Genomic DNA, 13873 nt, shown 5'->3' with positions numbered 1-13873 from the left:
CACGCGTGTTCAGAGACGCTCTGCGTGTTCTGTGGTCTCTCGCGTCGCATCTCTCTCTAACATGGCCCTGTTCTCTTGTGTCTCCCCCCCCACCCTCTGTGTAGATCCTTTAGCGTCTGCCGAAGCTGTGGACGACTCCATTCCAAACTTAAACCCTTTCCTAGCCAAACCTGCTGTTGATGCCACTCATCTACCTGTTGTGTCCTCAGACGCTGTTAGTTTCTCTTCTAGGACGCCAAGCCATGAGATGTTTGGCGGTAAAAATACCTTTTGACTTTCTCTGTCTCTGTCACTGTGTTTCGGTGGTGTGTCTGGTGTTTAGTTCCTGTTGGGTCAGTTGTCTGTAACTCCATAATCTCGCCAGGCCTGCCTGCCCCGTGGCCATTAGTGTTCGATCATTAGATCTGTGTTGCATCCTGTTGTCTTTTGTGCTGTGCAGGTATTGCTAGATTCCAAAAGCTCAGCCTGTGGAGGTCGTGCTTTGATTTTTAAAACCTGTGAATGCTTAGGAGGGCTGGTGGCGGTCGGGGTGCTTTCACTGGGTTCCTGCTGGGCTGGAAGTCTTAGTAATAGTGCTCCCCTGAGGGTGAAAAATTCATTAAGAACCTAGAGGGCAGTCGCTCTTCTCCTCTGTAACCCTGCAGTGAGTGTGATCACGGTTTTGGGGGTGGGGCTCTCTTCTTTCTGGGCTTGGGACTTATTAAAAAGACCCCCTCCACCTGTCTTGTCCAAGGTGACCTCTGCCCGAGCTGTGGGTGCTGTTGACGCCCTGCATCTCGGGAGTCACTGTGTGATGTCTGGCAGTTTTAGATGCCGTGGGGATCTGCAGCAGGTCTCTTGGTGGTCCAGAAGTGGAAGCTGAGTTTGATCAAACTCAAAATGCTCATTTTGGTCGATAGATAGATATCTAGACAGATAGGCAAATGGGTATAGATGGTCAGATCAGTAAAACCGAGGAAACTTGTCTAGAAGTTTCCACAATAAAAACACATGGTGGAGTGGGCCTTTTGAATCTCTTATGTTCCATTTATGTTTCCCTATTAGCTACATTGATAATATTGTCAGTTGATCATGAATAAGGCTGTGAGTTGATTTGAAGTGTTCTTGTTTTTTATTTAGACTTTTAACTAGATGTGAAGTGTTCATTCATGTCAATATCTTTGATTCTCTAGATCATTACAATCCCTTTATTGATTCAAGCTCTTCTGTTGCAACCAATTATGAACACAGAGTTCGGATAGAGCAGTTTGTCTCAGGTACTACGATGGTGATCCATCTTGCCGATGTTTTCTGGAACCCAGAAAACATAGGGGTCTAAAGCCAGTCAAAAGTTCACTTGTGGAAAGTGTTTCCTCCAGTTAATTTCCCCCCGTGGGTGCTGTTTGCTCTTTACTTCTAGTCTCCTGTTTTATTCCTCTTTTTATTCACATATTTAATCCCTTTGTAATTCAGTCCCTTTAATTCCACTCCCCTGATATAAAGCTTTATATTTGTGCTGTCAGTTTCTGAGCTTATGTCTTCTTATATCATGCACTGAAACCCCTTCTCTTCCTGTACCTGTCCTGCAACTTGGCCTGTCCTGCATCTTGGCCTGTCAGACTCCTTCTGTGGCCCAGCGTCTTACCCTAACGCCCCTCTCTTCCACCCTGAGCCCTCTGCTGTAGCTGGCCTATTTGGAGGTAGGTACTTAGCAGCTAGCTGTGTCCCTTCTCCTCTTGCTGTATACTCTATGTCTCCATGGCTGTTCTTTGTAGCCTTTTCTTAAGCATCCAAAGAAGGGGCAAGAAAGGGATTCTGCTTAATAATAGAGGAGTGCCATGACTTCCACACTAACATATGGTTTTTACTGGGTTTTAATAATGAGTAATTGCCTTACATTATAGCCCACAGTGTCTTCTCCAATGTCCCATTAACCTGTGATCAGTTCGTTTTGATATTCAGCACATTCACTTGGGTTGCGATGTTTGGGAGCATATAGTTCCTCAGGGTATGGGTTTTAGTGCTGGTGACTTTGAGGTCCTCAGGAACTGTGTGTTTGTTTGGTGTGGGTGTGCTGTTTCACTGCACTGAACTCTCTAATGCCTTACTTGGTGACCCCCTGCAAGAGTAACATCTTAACTGTCTGTGAAGGGGAAGCAGAATTAAGTGTCCACACTGAGGGATACGCCCACAACTCTCCCTCAGCCAATCAGACCTGAGCCTGCTGCTTCCTTTTGCAGGGTTCTCAGCGTCATCAGTTCCTCAGCCACAGACCTCAAGAGGCCTTAATGTTGACTTTGAGTCAGTGTTCGGCAATAAGTCAGCCTCTGCTCACACAGATTCATCTGGTAAGACATTGATGTTGTGTTTCCCACAGTCTTTCCATAGAGTGTCCAGCGCTTTCATAATCAGTTACAGGTCCAGGTCATGGTTTGATCATGAATCAACATCAAATGTGTTATCAATCGTCTCAATGCCAGGCCTTCATTTTTTTCCACTTCAATGTGAAACCCTAAATATACCATTTATAAGGAAGAAGTGTTTTTTGAGAGCCTTTGTCTTCAATGTGTACCTCACCTTTGTGATCAAGGCTGTATGTCAGCTGCATGTCCTGCTCCGGGTTTGTTCTGTGGCAATAAGAACATGAAGTATTTCTTTGTCTTCATAAAAGGAAAACATTGGAAATAGCTTGGAACAAAATGTCACCGCCGAGGTTGTACCTTTGGGAATTGGCTCTGGACAGTTTTGTTCATGTGCTTCTTCCATTTTGAGGGAAAATAAAGTGTTTTTAGATGGAGCAGCTGGCCATTCCTGACAGATAGTGAGTTGCCTCTCAGTGTAAGAACAGGAAAAAAAACTTCAGTTTAACTTTTCTCAGATTGTGAACATTGTGTCTTAATACGGCTTTAGCCCAGTCTTTAACTGAGTGTATTTGGTTTCAACAGTTGCTTGACTGTGCACAGTATCATTGAAATGAAAATGGGACATATTATCTTCTGTAAACTACTGTAGGATGTTAGAGGATCTTTAAATACTCAAAATAATAGTCTGTGTAGAGAGAAGACTGCCATTTAATTTGGTTTAGTCAGTTTGCGGATAGAATATGAGTGCAGTTTGGTGGTGTGGAAAAGGAAATGACTTTCAAGTCAGTACCCAACATAAGTAATCATATACAGATGGATTAAAAAAGCAGGTTTTTTGTGTAGAATGTTGAAGTTTGGTTGTGTGGTTTGGTACCTTTGCTCATCTTCTCCCTCACCGTTTTCTCTCCCATACTGCGTGGTGCACACTCTTTGGCCATTGGCTTTGCATGGCATGCATGACCGGGTGAGTTCAGAGCTTCACATTGACTGCTGACGCTGTTCCTGGCTATGCTGGAGGCAGCCCTCATTGCAATACATTGCGATGCACCCTCATCAGCCCATTAAACATCATTTTCTCTCCTGTTCTGGCATTCCTTCTCTTTATCCCTCTGTGTCCCTCTCTTTGCCCCCCCCCCCCCCCTTCCCGGCCGCCCTTGCCCTGTTTCTTTAAGACGTTTTAGGTGGGATCCTCAAACCCACAGTCGCCTCTCCCAATCAGGGTCTGCCTGCCAGCGCCCAGCAGCCAGGAAAGCTGGTGTCGGATGACCTGGACTCCTCCCTGGCTAACCTCGTGGGCAGTAAGTGTCGTCAGCCGTCATGAGCGGTTTGCCTTAAAGAAGGCATCGTGTAGAAAGGGAAGGTTTTAAAGCTGCTGCTCCCAGGCAGGTGGAAATGTAATGCTGTGGTAGGTGGTCAGAAGTGATGGATTGTGGGTAGTGGACCTGTAGTAGTCAGCGTCCTGTCCAGGGTGTGCAGTTGGGACATGAGGCTGCATTTTGCCGTGGAAGCTGGGGTGTCATGAGCCAGCTGGACTGAACTTTCCTTTCTTAGAGTGAAAAAGTTGTTTTAAGCACTGGTGTCCCGCATGGGGTTTGGTGACATTGTTTGTATCCTTATAACGACTGTGGAAAATGTAACCAAAAGAACCTCTGAGAGTGTGAAATTCAATGTATTTTTATTGTAATGTGAAGGGATTCATCAAAACAAGGAGCTGCTTTATACTGTACAAAGAGAACTTATCAAACTGGAAAGTGCAACTCGTTAAATGCACCCTGCACGCTGGGCGTTTGTGCAGGACTTTGTTTCATTTCTTCCACTGCATTTTCTTTCAGATCTGGGAATTGGAAACGGCACAACAAAAAAGTAAGAATGTTGATGAGAGAGTGTGAGTCTATGTGTGATTCGCTGGTGTTGATGGATGTGGTGCAGTTGGTGAGTGCTGATTCACTGGTATTGGTGGATGTGGTGCAGCTGGTGAGTGCGGTGATTCGCTGGTATTGGTGGATGTGGTGCAGTTGGTGAGTGCGCTGATTCGCTGGTATTGATGGATGTGGTGCAGTTGGTGAGTGGTGATTCGCTGGTATTGATGGATGTGGTGCAGTTGGTGGGTGCGCTGATTCGCTGGTATTGGTGGATGTGGTGCAGTTGGTGAGTGCGCTGATTCGCTGGTATTGATGGATGTGGTGCAGTTGGTGAGTGCGCTGATGTGGGCTGTCTCTAACGCAGTGACATCCACTGGACGCAGCCTGGTGAGAAAAAAATGACAGGAGGAACCAACTGGCAACCCAAGGTTGCCCCAACCACTACCTGGAACCCCGCCACTATGGTGAGTCAATACATTACAGGCATTTGGCAGACACTCGTATCCAGAGCAACTTACACAAGCTACAGTTTTTACATGTTGTCCATTTATACGGCTGGATATTTACTGAGGCAATTCTGGGTTAAGTACCTTGCCCAAGGGTACAGCAGCAGTGGCCCAGTGGGGAATTGAACCAGCAACTTTTCGGTTACAAGCCCTGCTCCTGACCACTGTGCTATACTGACGTCCACACGAGAGTCAGGGGCTCTTTATTGACTCTTAAACTCTAGAAACACTTGCAGTGATGAGGAATTACATGCTTTACAACCACACTGGGCTGTTAGAATCATTGGGTCTTGTTGTGGTTTACACTAATTGATACTGTTATAATGTATTTTTGCCACCAGCCTGAATGATCTAAACGACACAAATGTGTTTACACTGTACTGTTCAAGTAGACCAGATGAATAGATTTGTTGGGATCTTCTAAAGACATATATTTTTTGAAATGATGTTCTGTGCGATCCTTTGTGCGCTGCGATGTGAAATTGTTTGTAGATTGCTCTGACATCTTCTAACCTGGTGTTTATTGCACTATGTAATTGTTCCCTGGGGGTAAAAACAGAATGGCGTGCATTTCTCACAATAGGGAAGTCAAGCAGCTGTCCCGGCTTGCTGCGTTTAAAAGCCAGCATGCACTGAATTAACCGTGAGCCCTCACAACTGTGTCAGCCACTCTGATCTGACCTGGGTGTGACCTCACAGCAACCTCTGACCTGCTTATCTCTTACGATGGGCAGGTTCTCTTTTTCCATCTGTCTTTGCGTCAGTGCCTCACTCCTCCAATTACTTGGGCTCATTTCTGCAGGGAAGGCCTGGATCTTGTGCTGTGGTGATGCTTCTGCTGGCCTGTGTGTGTGTGTGTGTGTGCTGTGTGTGTGAGTGAGAGAAAGTGTTCGTATATATCTACATGATTTCTCAGTCCTCAGGCTATTTCTTGTCCACAGTACTGTAACTAAGCTGGACAACATTCATAAATATACAGAACATAACAGAACGATGAAAAATCACACATTAGACTACAAGATCAGCAGGTTCAGTCTGAAGCTATCCCAGATGACTGCAGGTTTGATCAGAGCTTCTGCAGATTTGTTTAGAATAAAAGAATAAATGCAGTTTTGTTGTAAGTGTGGATCTGTTACATTTACATTTACATTTATTGATTTAGCAGACGCTAAAAGAGATATTATGGATAACGTGTTGTAAAAGAAATAATTGCACCATTTTCTGAATATTTTAAATGCAGATTATGGTGACTGGTTTGCATAAAACTGGGAATGGCTTGTCTGTGTGTTTGTCTGTGTGTACACTCTATAGCCTGCATATATCCTCTCACAGCAGACCTCTGCAGTTGCCCACTGTTCATCATAACTGAATATCTTTCCCAGAATTCCTACGGCTTTTCTGCCCAGCCACTGTGCTTCCTACAATAACACCTCCTGAATATCTCACAGAGGTGAAGTGTACAGTCGAGTGCAGGTTAGCTATGCCTAAAGATCTTAGACACAGGAAAGACGGAGGTGTTCATGTTTGTGCCCGGTTCCACAGTTGTGTGAAAGTAGAAAGCTGCTTTAGTTTACCTGTTGTCTTTGACTGTGCAAGTGAGGTCGCTTCATTCACCTGGCTGTTTCCCCTCAGACTCCCTCTGTCATGGCCTTCCCGGCGACGACGCCCACAGGGATTATGGGATACGGCATGGTGAGTGTTCCACAGTGCCACCGTGAGGATTATTTTTCCCCACAGCTGCCAGTGTCCTAACCACTCAACGTGGTTGTACAGTATGCATAGGTCCACTTACTGTAATGCTTCTGTGTAATCTTCACACTTTTTATGTTTTCTCCTTAGATTGTGTTGTGTTTGTTGCTTTTGTTTCTGTAATCTCAGAGTAATGGAAATAACTTGAGCTGCGGAAAAAATGTCCACTGGGAAGGATGTTAAGGTGCCACTTTATGCTCATATATTTACACTGTAATTACACACTGTACAGCATCTACTGTAGTGCACGTATACGGTGTGAGTACGCAGGTGTTAAGGGCATCTAATGTGAATTAGGATCTACTCTCAAGAATCACCCTTGACCCTTGACCTTTGACCATTGACCCTTGGCGCTGCTCTTTGATCTGCGACTACAGTGGATGCAAGTTCCATGAGAACTGCAAAGTACATGGCAGTCTATTGAACTTTTCCGTATTGTTTAACTGTTATTACCAGTGAGAGATCTCAAAACTTTGACTGCCATAAAGCTCTCTCACAGTGTTACTGTCATGTCATGTTATGGGAACATTGTAGCTTTCCTACAGCATTGCCAGGCTGGATGTAGGATGTCCCATGCCCAGTTCTGCCTCAGAGCCAGCCTTTCCGGTACCCCTCTGTACCCAGTGGGTCAGAGTTTAGGAAATGCTTCATGCCAGCCATGTCACTGGAAAAGGGAAGTGACTGTTTTCGGTATACTTCCAGGATCCAGCCTGCTTTTATTTTAAGGACCCGTTTATACTGCTGGACAATAGTAAATAAATACATCAGTATGTATTTGTTATGACTTTTTAATAATATTTATAACATATTTCCATTTGTGTGATTTGTACAGCAGTTAGGCTGGGGAATGATTTCATTGCATTAACTGAAAATGTAAATGCCAAGAAGTAATGCTAAAAAAAGAAAACTAGGAAAATTAAGTTTTAATAATAATTTTGGAATAAAATGCTCACCAGTTGATTTGTCACCATTGTATGTTTAAAATACATCCCACATCATAAGTTGTGGGGTATTTTTGAATTGCTTGAGAAGAGAAACAGGTGGAGTGAGGTGTGAGTGGAGAGTTTAGGGGCGAGCCATCATGCTGCTTCGGTCTCCATAGTGACGTCTGTCTGTCCTGTTTCTTCCTTCCTTCCTTCCTTCATCAGTGTATGGATATTTAAATGGTTCTTTTTCTGGGTGTTTTTACAGCATTGTTTTACAGTGGAGAAGTCTCTCTCTGTCTCTCTCTCTCTCTCTCTCTCTCACAGACACACACACACACACACACACATATACACACATGCACACACGCATGCACAAGCCTCTTGAACTGTTGGTAAATGATTGATCTGACCGCACAGATTGGCTGTGTGATTCAGTGACTTGGCACTGTGCTAATGAGCTAATGGCAGCATGGCCTTAGTGGAGGAGTTCCTGGGAAAGGAGCAGTCAGGCTGTAGCAGGAAAATGCCCCAGGGCAGAACTAGCCCTACAGTAAAATACTGATTTACGATGCCCTTCAGAGTCTGTGTTCCAGGTTTCCAGAGCAGGTTTATGCAACATTAGGTAGCCTCAAGGTACACGGCATGAGTCATGACGGTAGAAATAAGCAAAATTATACTGAAAAATGTTGACTAACATTTCTGTAGAGCGTATGATGTTTTTAATGGGTGTAGACTCATATTTCTGTGCTGTGTAAGGTGCTGTGTTTTTGCCTGATGTAGGATCAGATTTCTGCTCTGTGTATGATGTGTTTTTGGTTGGCTCATATTTCTCTGTAGAGTGATATGTTTTTGGCTGATATGACTGATATCTCTGAATGGTGGTGGGTTTTGGTTGATGTTGACTCATATTTCTGTATTGTGTATGATGTTTTTTGGTAGATGTAGACTCATATCTCTGTATGGTGATGTTTTTTGGTGGATGTTGACTCGTATTTCTCTGTATTGTGGTGTCTCTGCAGCCTCAGATGGGATCCATGATGACCCAGCCCACCATGGTGTATGCACAGCCAGTCATGAGGGCACCCAACCCCTTCAGCCCCGCGCCCAGCACACAGGTACCCACATGCTCTGCTGCAGTGTGTGTGTGTGTGCGTGTGTGCGTGTGTGCGTGTGTGCGTGCGTGTGTGCGTGTGTGCGTGCGTGCGTGTGTGCGTGCGTGCGTGCGTGCGTGCACGAGTGTCTGTGCATGTGCGTGCACGTGTGTCTGTATGTGTGTGTGTGTCTGTCTGTCTGTCTGTCTGTCTGTGTGTGCATGCGTGTGTGTGTGGGTGAGTGAGTGCATGGTGCGTACCTGTGTGTGTATGTGTGAGTGAGATTAACGCTCCTTTTCAGATTCACTGTAGTAGTTGCCTGGCGGTAGAAACAGGGTTTGTTTCAGTGCAGAATGTCTGATCCCGCCTCTCGGACTTGGTATTGGGAAGCGCTCAGCAGAGTTTTGGGGGTCTCTGTGAAAAGGCATTTGTGTTCAGCGGGATTCTATTGCTGACTCAATAGGCATTCTGCTGTGTGCAGTTTGATATTCAGAATGTGTGTGAGTGAAGCGCACTCACTGTCATACCATGACACAGCGTTCTGAATATGATGACCGGCATGTGAGTCACGCTGTTGGAAACGACTGTGTTTTGTCTTCATGTAAAGCTCTCTCTCTCAGGGCTCTGTGTTTGCAGTGGGGGGTTCTGTACGTCCCCGAGTCCTGCAGGAGAGCGGTCACGCTCCCCGCTGCTCTGACCGCCCGTCTCCCCCGTGACCCCTGTATGACCTGTCCCTTGACTGTCTCTGTCTCTGTGGTTCTCTCTGAAGCAGCCCTCCACGGCCTCTAGCCCCTCCAGTCAGAGCCCTCTCAGGGGGTCGGCTCAGGATCCCTTTGCACAGCTCTCTCTCAAGGATTTCCTTTAGAGCCATTAGGTACAGCGCGTCCTGCGTCCTGCATTCAGCATCCCGCGTCCTGCGTCCTGCGTCCTGCGTCCCGCGCTCGCAAGCATGCATGATCTGCATGCGCTTTGTGATGACCTTGTCTCTTTAAAGCTTTTTTTTCAGCCTACATGCTCTGCTCTTTTCTGCTCTGCTCTGCTGTGGTCTGCTTTGCTCTCTTGTCTTACCTCTTCTCTTCTTTCTTCTCTCTCCTTCTCTCTGCTTCTCTCTCTTTCCTCTTCTACTCTTTTCTTCTGTCCTCTTTCCTCTCCCTTCTCCTCTCCCCTCTTCTCCCCTCTTCTCCCCTCTTCTCCCCTCTTCTCCTCTCTTCTCTTCTCCTCTCTTCTCCTCTCTTCTCTTCTCTTCTCCCCTCTTCTCTTCTCCCCTCTTCTCTTCTCCTCTCTTTTCTTCTCTTCTCCTCTCCTCTCTTCTCCTCTCTTCTCTTCTCCTCTCTTCTCTTCTCTTCTCCTCTCCTCTCTTCTCCTCTCTTCTCTTCTCTTCTCCTCTCCTCTCTTCTCCTCTCTTCTCCTCTCTTCTCCTCTCTTCTCCTCTCTTCTCCTCTCCTCTCCTCTCTTCTCCTCTCCTCTCTTCTCCTCTCTTCTCTTCTCTTCTCCCCTCTTCTCTTCTCCCCTCTTCTCTTCTCCCCTCTTCTCTTCTCCTCTCCTCTCCTCTCTTCTCTTCTCCTCTCTTCTCTTCTCCTCTCCTCTCTTCTCCTCTCCTCTCTTCTCTTCTCCTCTCTTCTCTTCTCTTCTCTTCTCCTCTCTTCTCTTCTCCTCTCTTCTCCTCTCCCCTCTTCTCTTCGGCTCTGCTGCATTCTGCACCTGGAGAAGGCATTATCATTTCTGGTTCCTCATCTCATTCGTGTGTTTTGGTGATCATGGAGACGCCCCTGTTCTCCTCCACTTGCCAAAGAGTCTGTTTTAGCTGACACACAATCTGAGTACTCTCGTGCCTTCAGGTTTGCCATGGAAACACAGGAAACTGTCATTTCCAGATCACATGGCTGTGATTAAGCAGATATAGGACGGTGCAAGAACGCGGATATTAAATCTTAAGTACATAAGATCTGGACTGACAGCTTTTTTTGTTGTCAGTTCTCAGGAGAAACCTTTTTGCTTTTTTGTGAAAACGTTCTTTGGGTTTGCTTGAAGTTTCATTGGCAGCCAGCGTATTTCTTTCCTGTGAAAAGATTCCACAGGCAAGAAGTATGTTTTATTTAAGATGTTTTCACCTTGCATGTAAAAAGAGCTCACTTCCTCCTGGATGGGAAACAGTAGGAGTGTTTTATTGCCAATACCTTTCCATCTCCTCAAATGATAGTGTTCTTGGAAGTACAGCATGAGTGTGTGTATTTTCTCCACTTGGCCTTGTTGCTGGTATTGCAGAATTCAGAGAGGCAGGGAGAAGCATGACTCAGATGGTGCTGAAATCGTCAGCAGTACATTTCCATGCTCTGTAGCAAGGTGTTCAGCTCCATTCCAGCCACTGCATGCGCGGTGCACCACGCTGAATCGCTCCAGGTCTCCCTCCGTGGCCAAGCTTGCGGGCAGCTGCTTTTCCTGCGCTGAATGAAATGTGCTTTCACTCCTTCCTCATGTCTGCCTTTTTCACGCCCTAAAGCACAGCCTTTGTTTGTGTTACAGAGTTTGTTAAAAAAACAGAGACGTGCATTTTCCCCTCCTGAAGGATCGCTCGGGTTCATCTGCGGTGTTTTTTTTTTTTTTTGTGTCTCTGTTGTGTGCTATCAGATGCAGTTCATGTAACCTGAAGGGGCCCCTGGCTTTCTGAGGACAGAACTCCCTCGGCAGCAAAACCTTCTCCTTTAAGCAAGATCCACTCTGCTGTTTCGCTCTTCAAAGTGAGAAAATCAAACCAACGGGGACACAGGAAGGAAAGAGGCAGCCACGGGCAGACACCTGGGTTCAAATGGCACGGAAGCGGACATCGAATCCCTTTTGGAAATTTGCCCAGCGAGTTACCAGTTGTTATGCTGCTATTTTGACCACTAGAGGGAGCCCTCGTCCCATTTTACACATGTAAAGATAGATAAAGGGTGCCGAAGGATGTTGCTGTTAATGTACAGTGTGGGCAAGACAGGGTGGCTGGGTGTGACTACTTTGATGGTCTCTTAGGGGTGGGATGGTGCTGGGGAGGGAGCAGGGGGTTATCTCTTGTTACGATCATCAGTCTTGCCTTGGCACCCATTAGCGATGCTAGCTAAGTTTATACCAATATTTTTTATTTACATCTTTTTAACCGTGCATTACCTTTTGCAGTAGACATTCCTTGTGTATTGTTTGTATTTATTTATGATCATTCCAGACACCTGGGGGGGCAGGGGGGTGGGGGGGTTTAAACATGGATATAGGATTGTAAATTTAAGGAGTAACTGAGTTTAAAAGTAAATATTAAAAGATGATAAAAGATTTAAAAACCACCTGTAAACAGACTAATAGAGCACTAAATATTCTCTAAGCCAGTCTATGTCTAGTGCAATTGCTTTTTAGCCCAGAATCTCACAACCCTACATTTGTAAGGGTACGATAGCTGAGACTGTGTCTAAGATCGATTTGTTTGCCAGGGGACTTTGAGGAGAATAGCAAAACACCACATCTGTGATTCAGAAGCATCGTGTGGGGGGGGGGGGGGGGGGGGTCTGTACTGCTTTATGCTTACAAGGCCATTGTTTTTACATTGACAGTTATACATGGCTGCCTCTCCATTCTGAATGTGAAGAACAGCCTTCGTGTTCTGAGCCTGTCATCTTCGTTTGGGGAGTCCTAACCTCTGGCGGGTGGGAGCTGAGCTGTGGCGTGTTTTTTGGGTGGGTTTTGTTGGGGGTGGGTTAGAGCTAGCGGTAGCAGTGTCTTTGTAAAATTTGTAGCCGGGGCGGGGAGGGGGCGTTTGAAGAGGAGGAGGTGGAGCGCTGTTGATCGGTGCTTTGTGTAAATAGAACAGGCCCAGGAAAAGAGAAGGGGCAGAACCATGAAGACAATTCACTCAGTTTGATTTTGCTTGTTTTTTTTTTCTTTTCTTCTTTTGCTGCATTGTCCAGGCACATTTTTTTTATTTTTGTTTATATATTTAAAAAATGTATGTAAGCAAAAATTGACTGGTTTTCAAATAAAGTGCAGCTTCCACGAGATCAGTTTCTTTTCATGGGGTGTTCTGCTGGGGGGGGGTTCACACTGGGTAGGAAAAAGCAGGACATTCCCAATTCAGTTTGTATCCATCAGCATCCCTTTTAATAGAATATTGAAGGTAAGTTTTTATAGTTCAGCTGCTAGGTAACCTGTATCAGATACTCATGTAATATTACTTGTGTGTGTCCACCTGTGAGGACACCTTTGCGAGTACATGAAGGAGGGCCCTCAGATCTCCTTCTGTTCAGAAGATCAGTTCTGTCAGAGGGAAAGATGAGCAAGCCTGGAGCTGGCTGTTAGAGCCAGGGCCGGGATGGGCACAGCAAGCAGGGGGTCAGGAGAACAGGAGGAGTCCATGACTTAGTGCTGTAGTTAATGCTTATTGGGCTTATTGGGGTGCTTTATGCTTACTGGTTTAGTTGGGATGCATGCATCCAAAAGAGGCCTAATGAGTTCAAAGGACGGTATCTGCTCTCCCATAACAACTGGGAAGAAAATACTGTCTTTTTTTTTTTCCCCCAGATGTGGTAGATGACACATTCTTACAGGCTGCATTAGTGCTCATAGCTGAATATATGTCTGAAACATGTTTGCCCTGCCTGGAAGCTGAACAAGCACATATGCTTTCTCATATGTGCTTGGGACTTATTCCACCAGTTTGTGTGAGACTGTCGGCTCGCTGCTTTGACCCTGCTGCTGTGGGCTGAGAGGATCCGGGCCCCAGGGATCTTCTGGAGCCTGTGGGCCTGGGGGAGAGCCTGCAGGCACGGTGGGGTGGCCCTTTGCGCTCTGGGACCTCAAAACTGGGGGCCATGGGCAGTCTGGGTCCCCCACCGTATGCCCACAGGGACAGGGCTGGAGAGGTGCATGCTGGGGCCATTTCCTATTTGGCAGAGATTCAGTGCACACTTTCACCCTCTAACCCAGGTAGCGCATTCCAATCAGATATAACCCAAACATTTATTATTCAGCTCAGGCCAATAGGTGCTGGCTGAGGAATACTTTGCACCGCTGGCCTGTGTGGTGGTTATCTTGACCTGGTTTTCAGCCTATCTGGCTTTCTTAGAAAGGTATCGCTTTAACCTGTGGCACGGCCCTTGAAGAATTGAATGGAGCATCTAAGTAATTTGCAGTGCTTGCAGTAGTCCTCTCCTGAAGTTATCATGGAGAATTAATTACATGGAGGGTTGCCAACAGACAGAAGCTTGTGTTTTGGTGCTGTTTTAACTCCTCATTCTGTGATATGTGTTATGCTGTGGCACAACATCTTGACAGTCCCACTTTTAATTAACCACATGGCACCCATGCCTCCGGTACTGTGGAAGTGACACGTCTTCAAGGGTGTCAGTGGGCTCCTCAAAAATAATGTAAAAA

General features: G+C 46.0%; 1 protein-coding gene across 20 annotated transcripts in view; it reads left to right on the top strand.

Moving 5' to 3' along the window:
• Positions 1 to 11999, top strand: part of picalmb (phosphatidylinositol binding clathrin assembly protein b) — a 35296-nt gene extending 23297 nt beyond the window's left edge. For 3 of the 20 annotated variants that reach the window (XM_036536074.1, XM_036536072.1, XM_036536070.1), the window contains 11 exons: positions 105 to 257; positions 1173 to 1256; positions 1599 to 1679; positions 2220 to 2327; positions 3515 to 3640; positions 4175 to 4205; positions 4569 to 4668; positions 6343 to 6402; positions 8405 to 8500; positions 9246 to 9350; positions 11105 to 11999. In XM_036536074.1, the coding sequence (XP_036391967.1) occupies positions 105 to 257; positions 1173 to 1256; positions 1599 to 1679; positions 2220 to 2327; positions 3515 to 3640; positions 4175 to 4205; positions 4569 to 4668; positions 6343 to 6402; positions 8405 to 8500; positions 9246 to 9341 (935 nt within the window). In that variant the 3' untranslated portion in view covers positions 9342 to 9350; positions 11105 to 11999. The remainder of the gene's footprint in view (positions 1 to 104; positions 258 to 1172; positions 1257 to 1598; positions 1680 to 2219; positions 2328 to 3514; positions 3641 to 4174; positions 4206 to 4568; positions 4669 to 6342; positions 6403 to 8404; positions 8501 to 9245; positions 9351 to 11104) is intronic. The other 17 variants (XM_036536086.1, XM_036536085.1, XM_036536075.1 and 14 more) reach the window with 16 other exon arrangements.
• Positions 12000 to 13873: the final 1874 nt, after the last annotated feature.

The sequence above is a fragment of the Megalops cyprinoides genome, chromosome 9, assembly GCF_013368585.1.
Source record: "Megalops cyprinoides isolate fMegCyp1 chromosome 9, fMegCyp1.pri, whole genome shotgun sequence".
In the NCBI taxonomy this organism is placed as follows: Eukaryota; Metazoa; Chordata; class Actinopteri; order Elopiformes; family Megalopidae; genus Megalops; species Megalops cyprinoides.
Note: the sequence above shows the minus strand (reverse complement) of the source record. Positions and strands in the feature narration are given on the sequence as shown.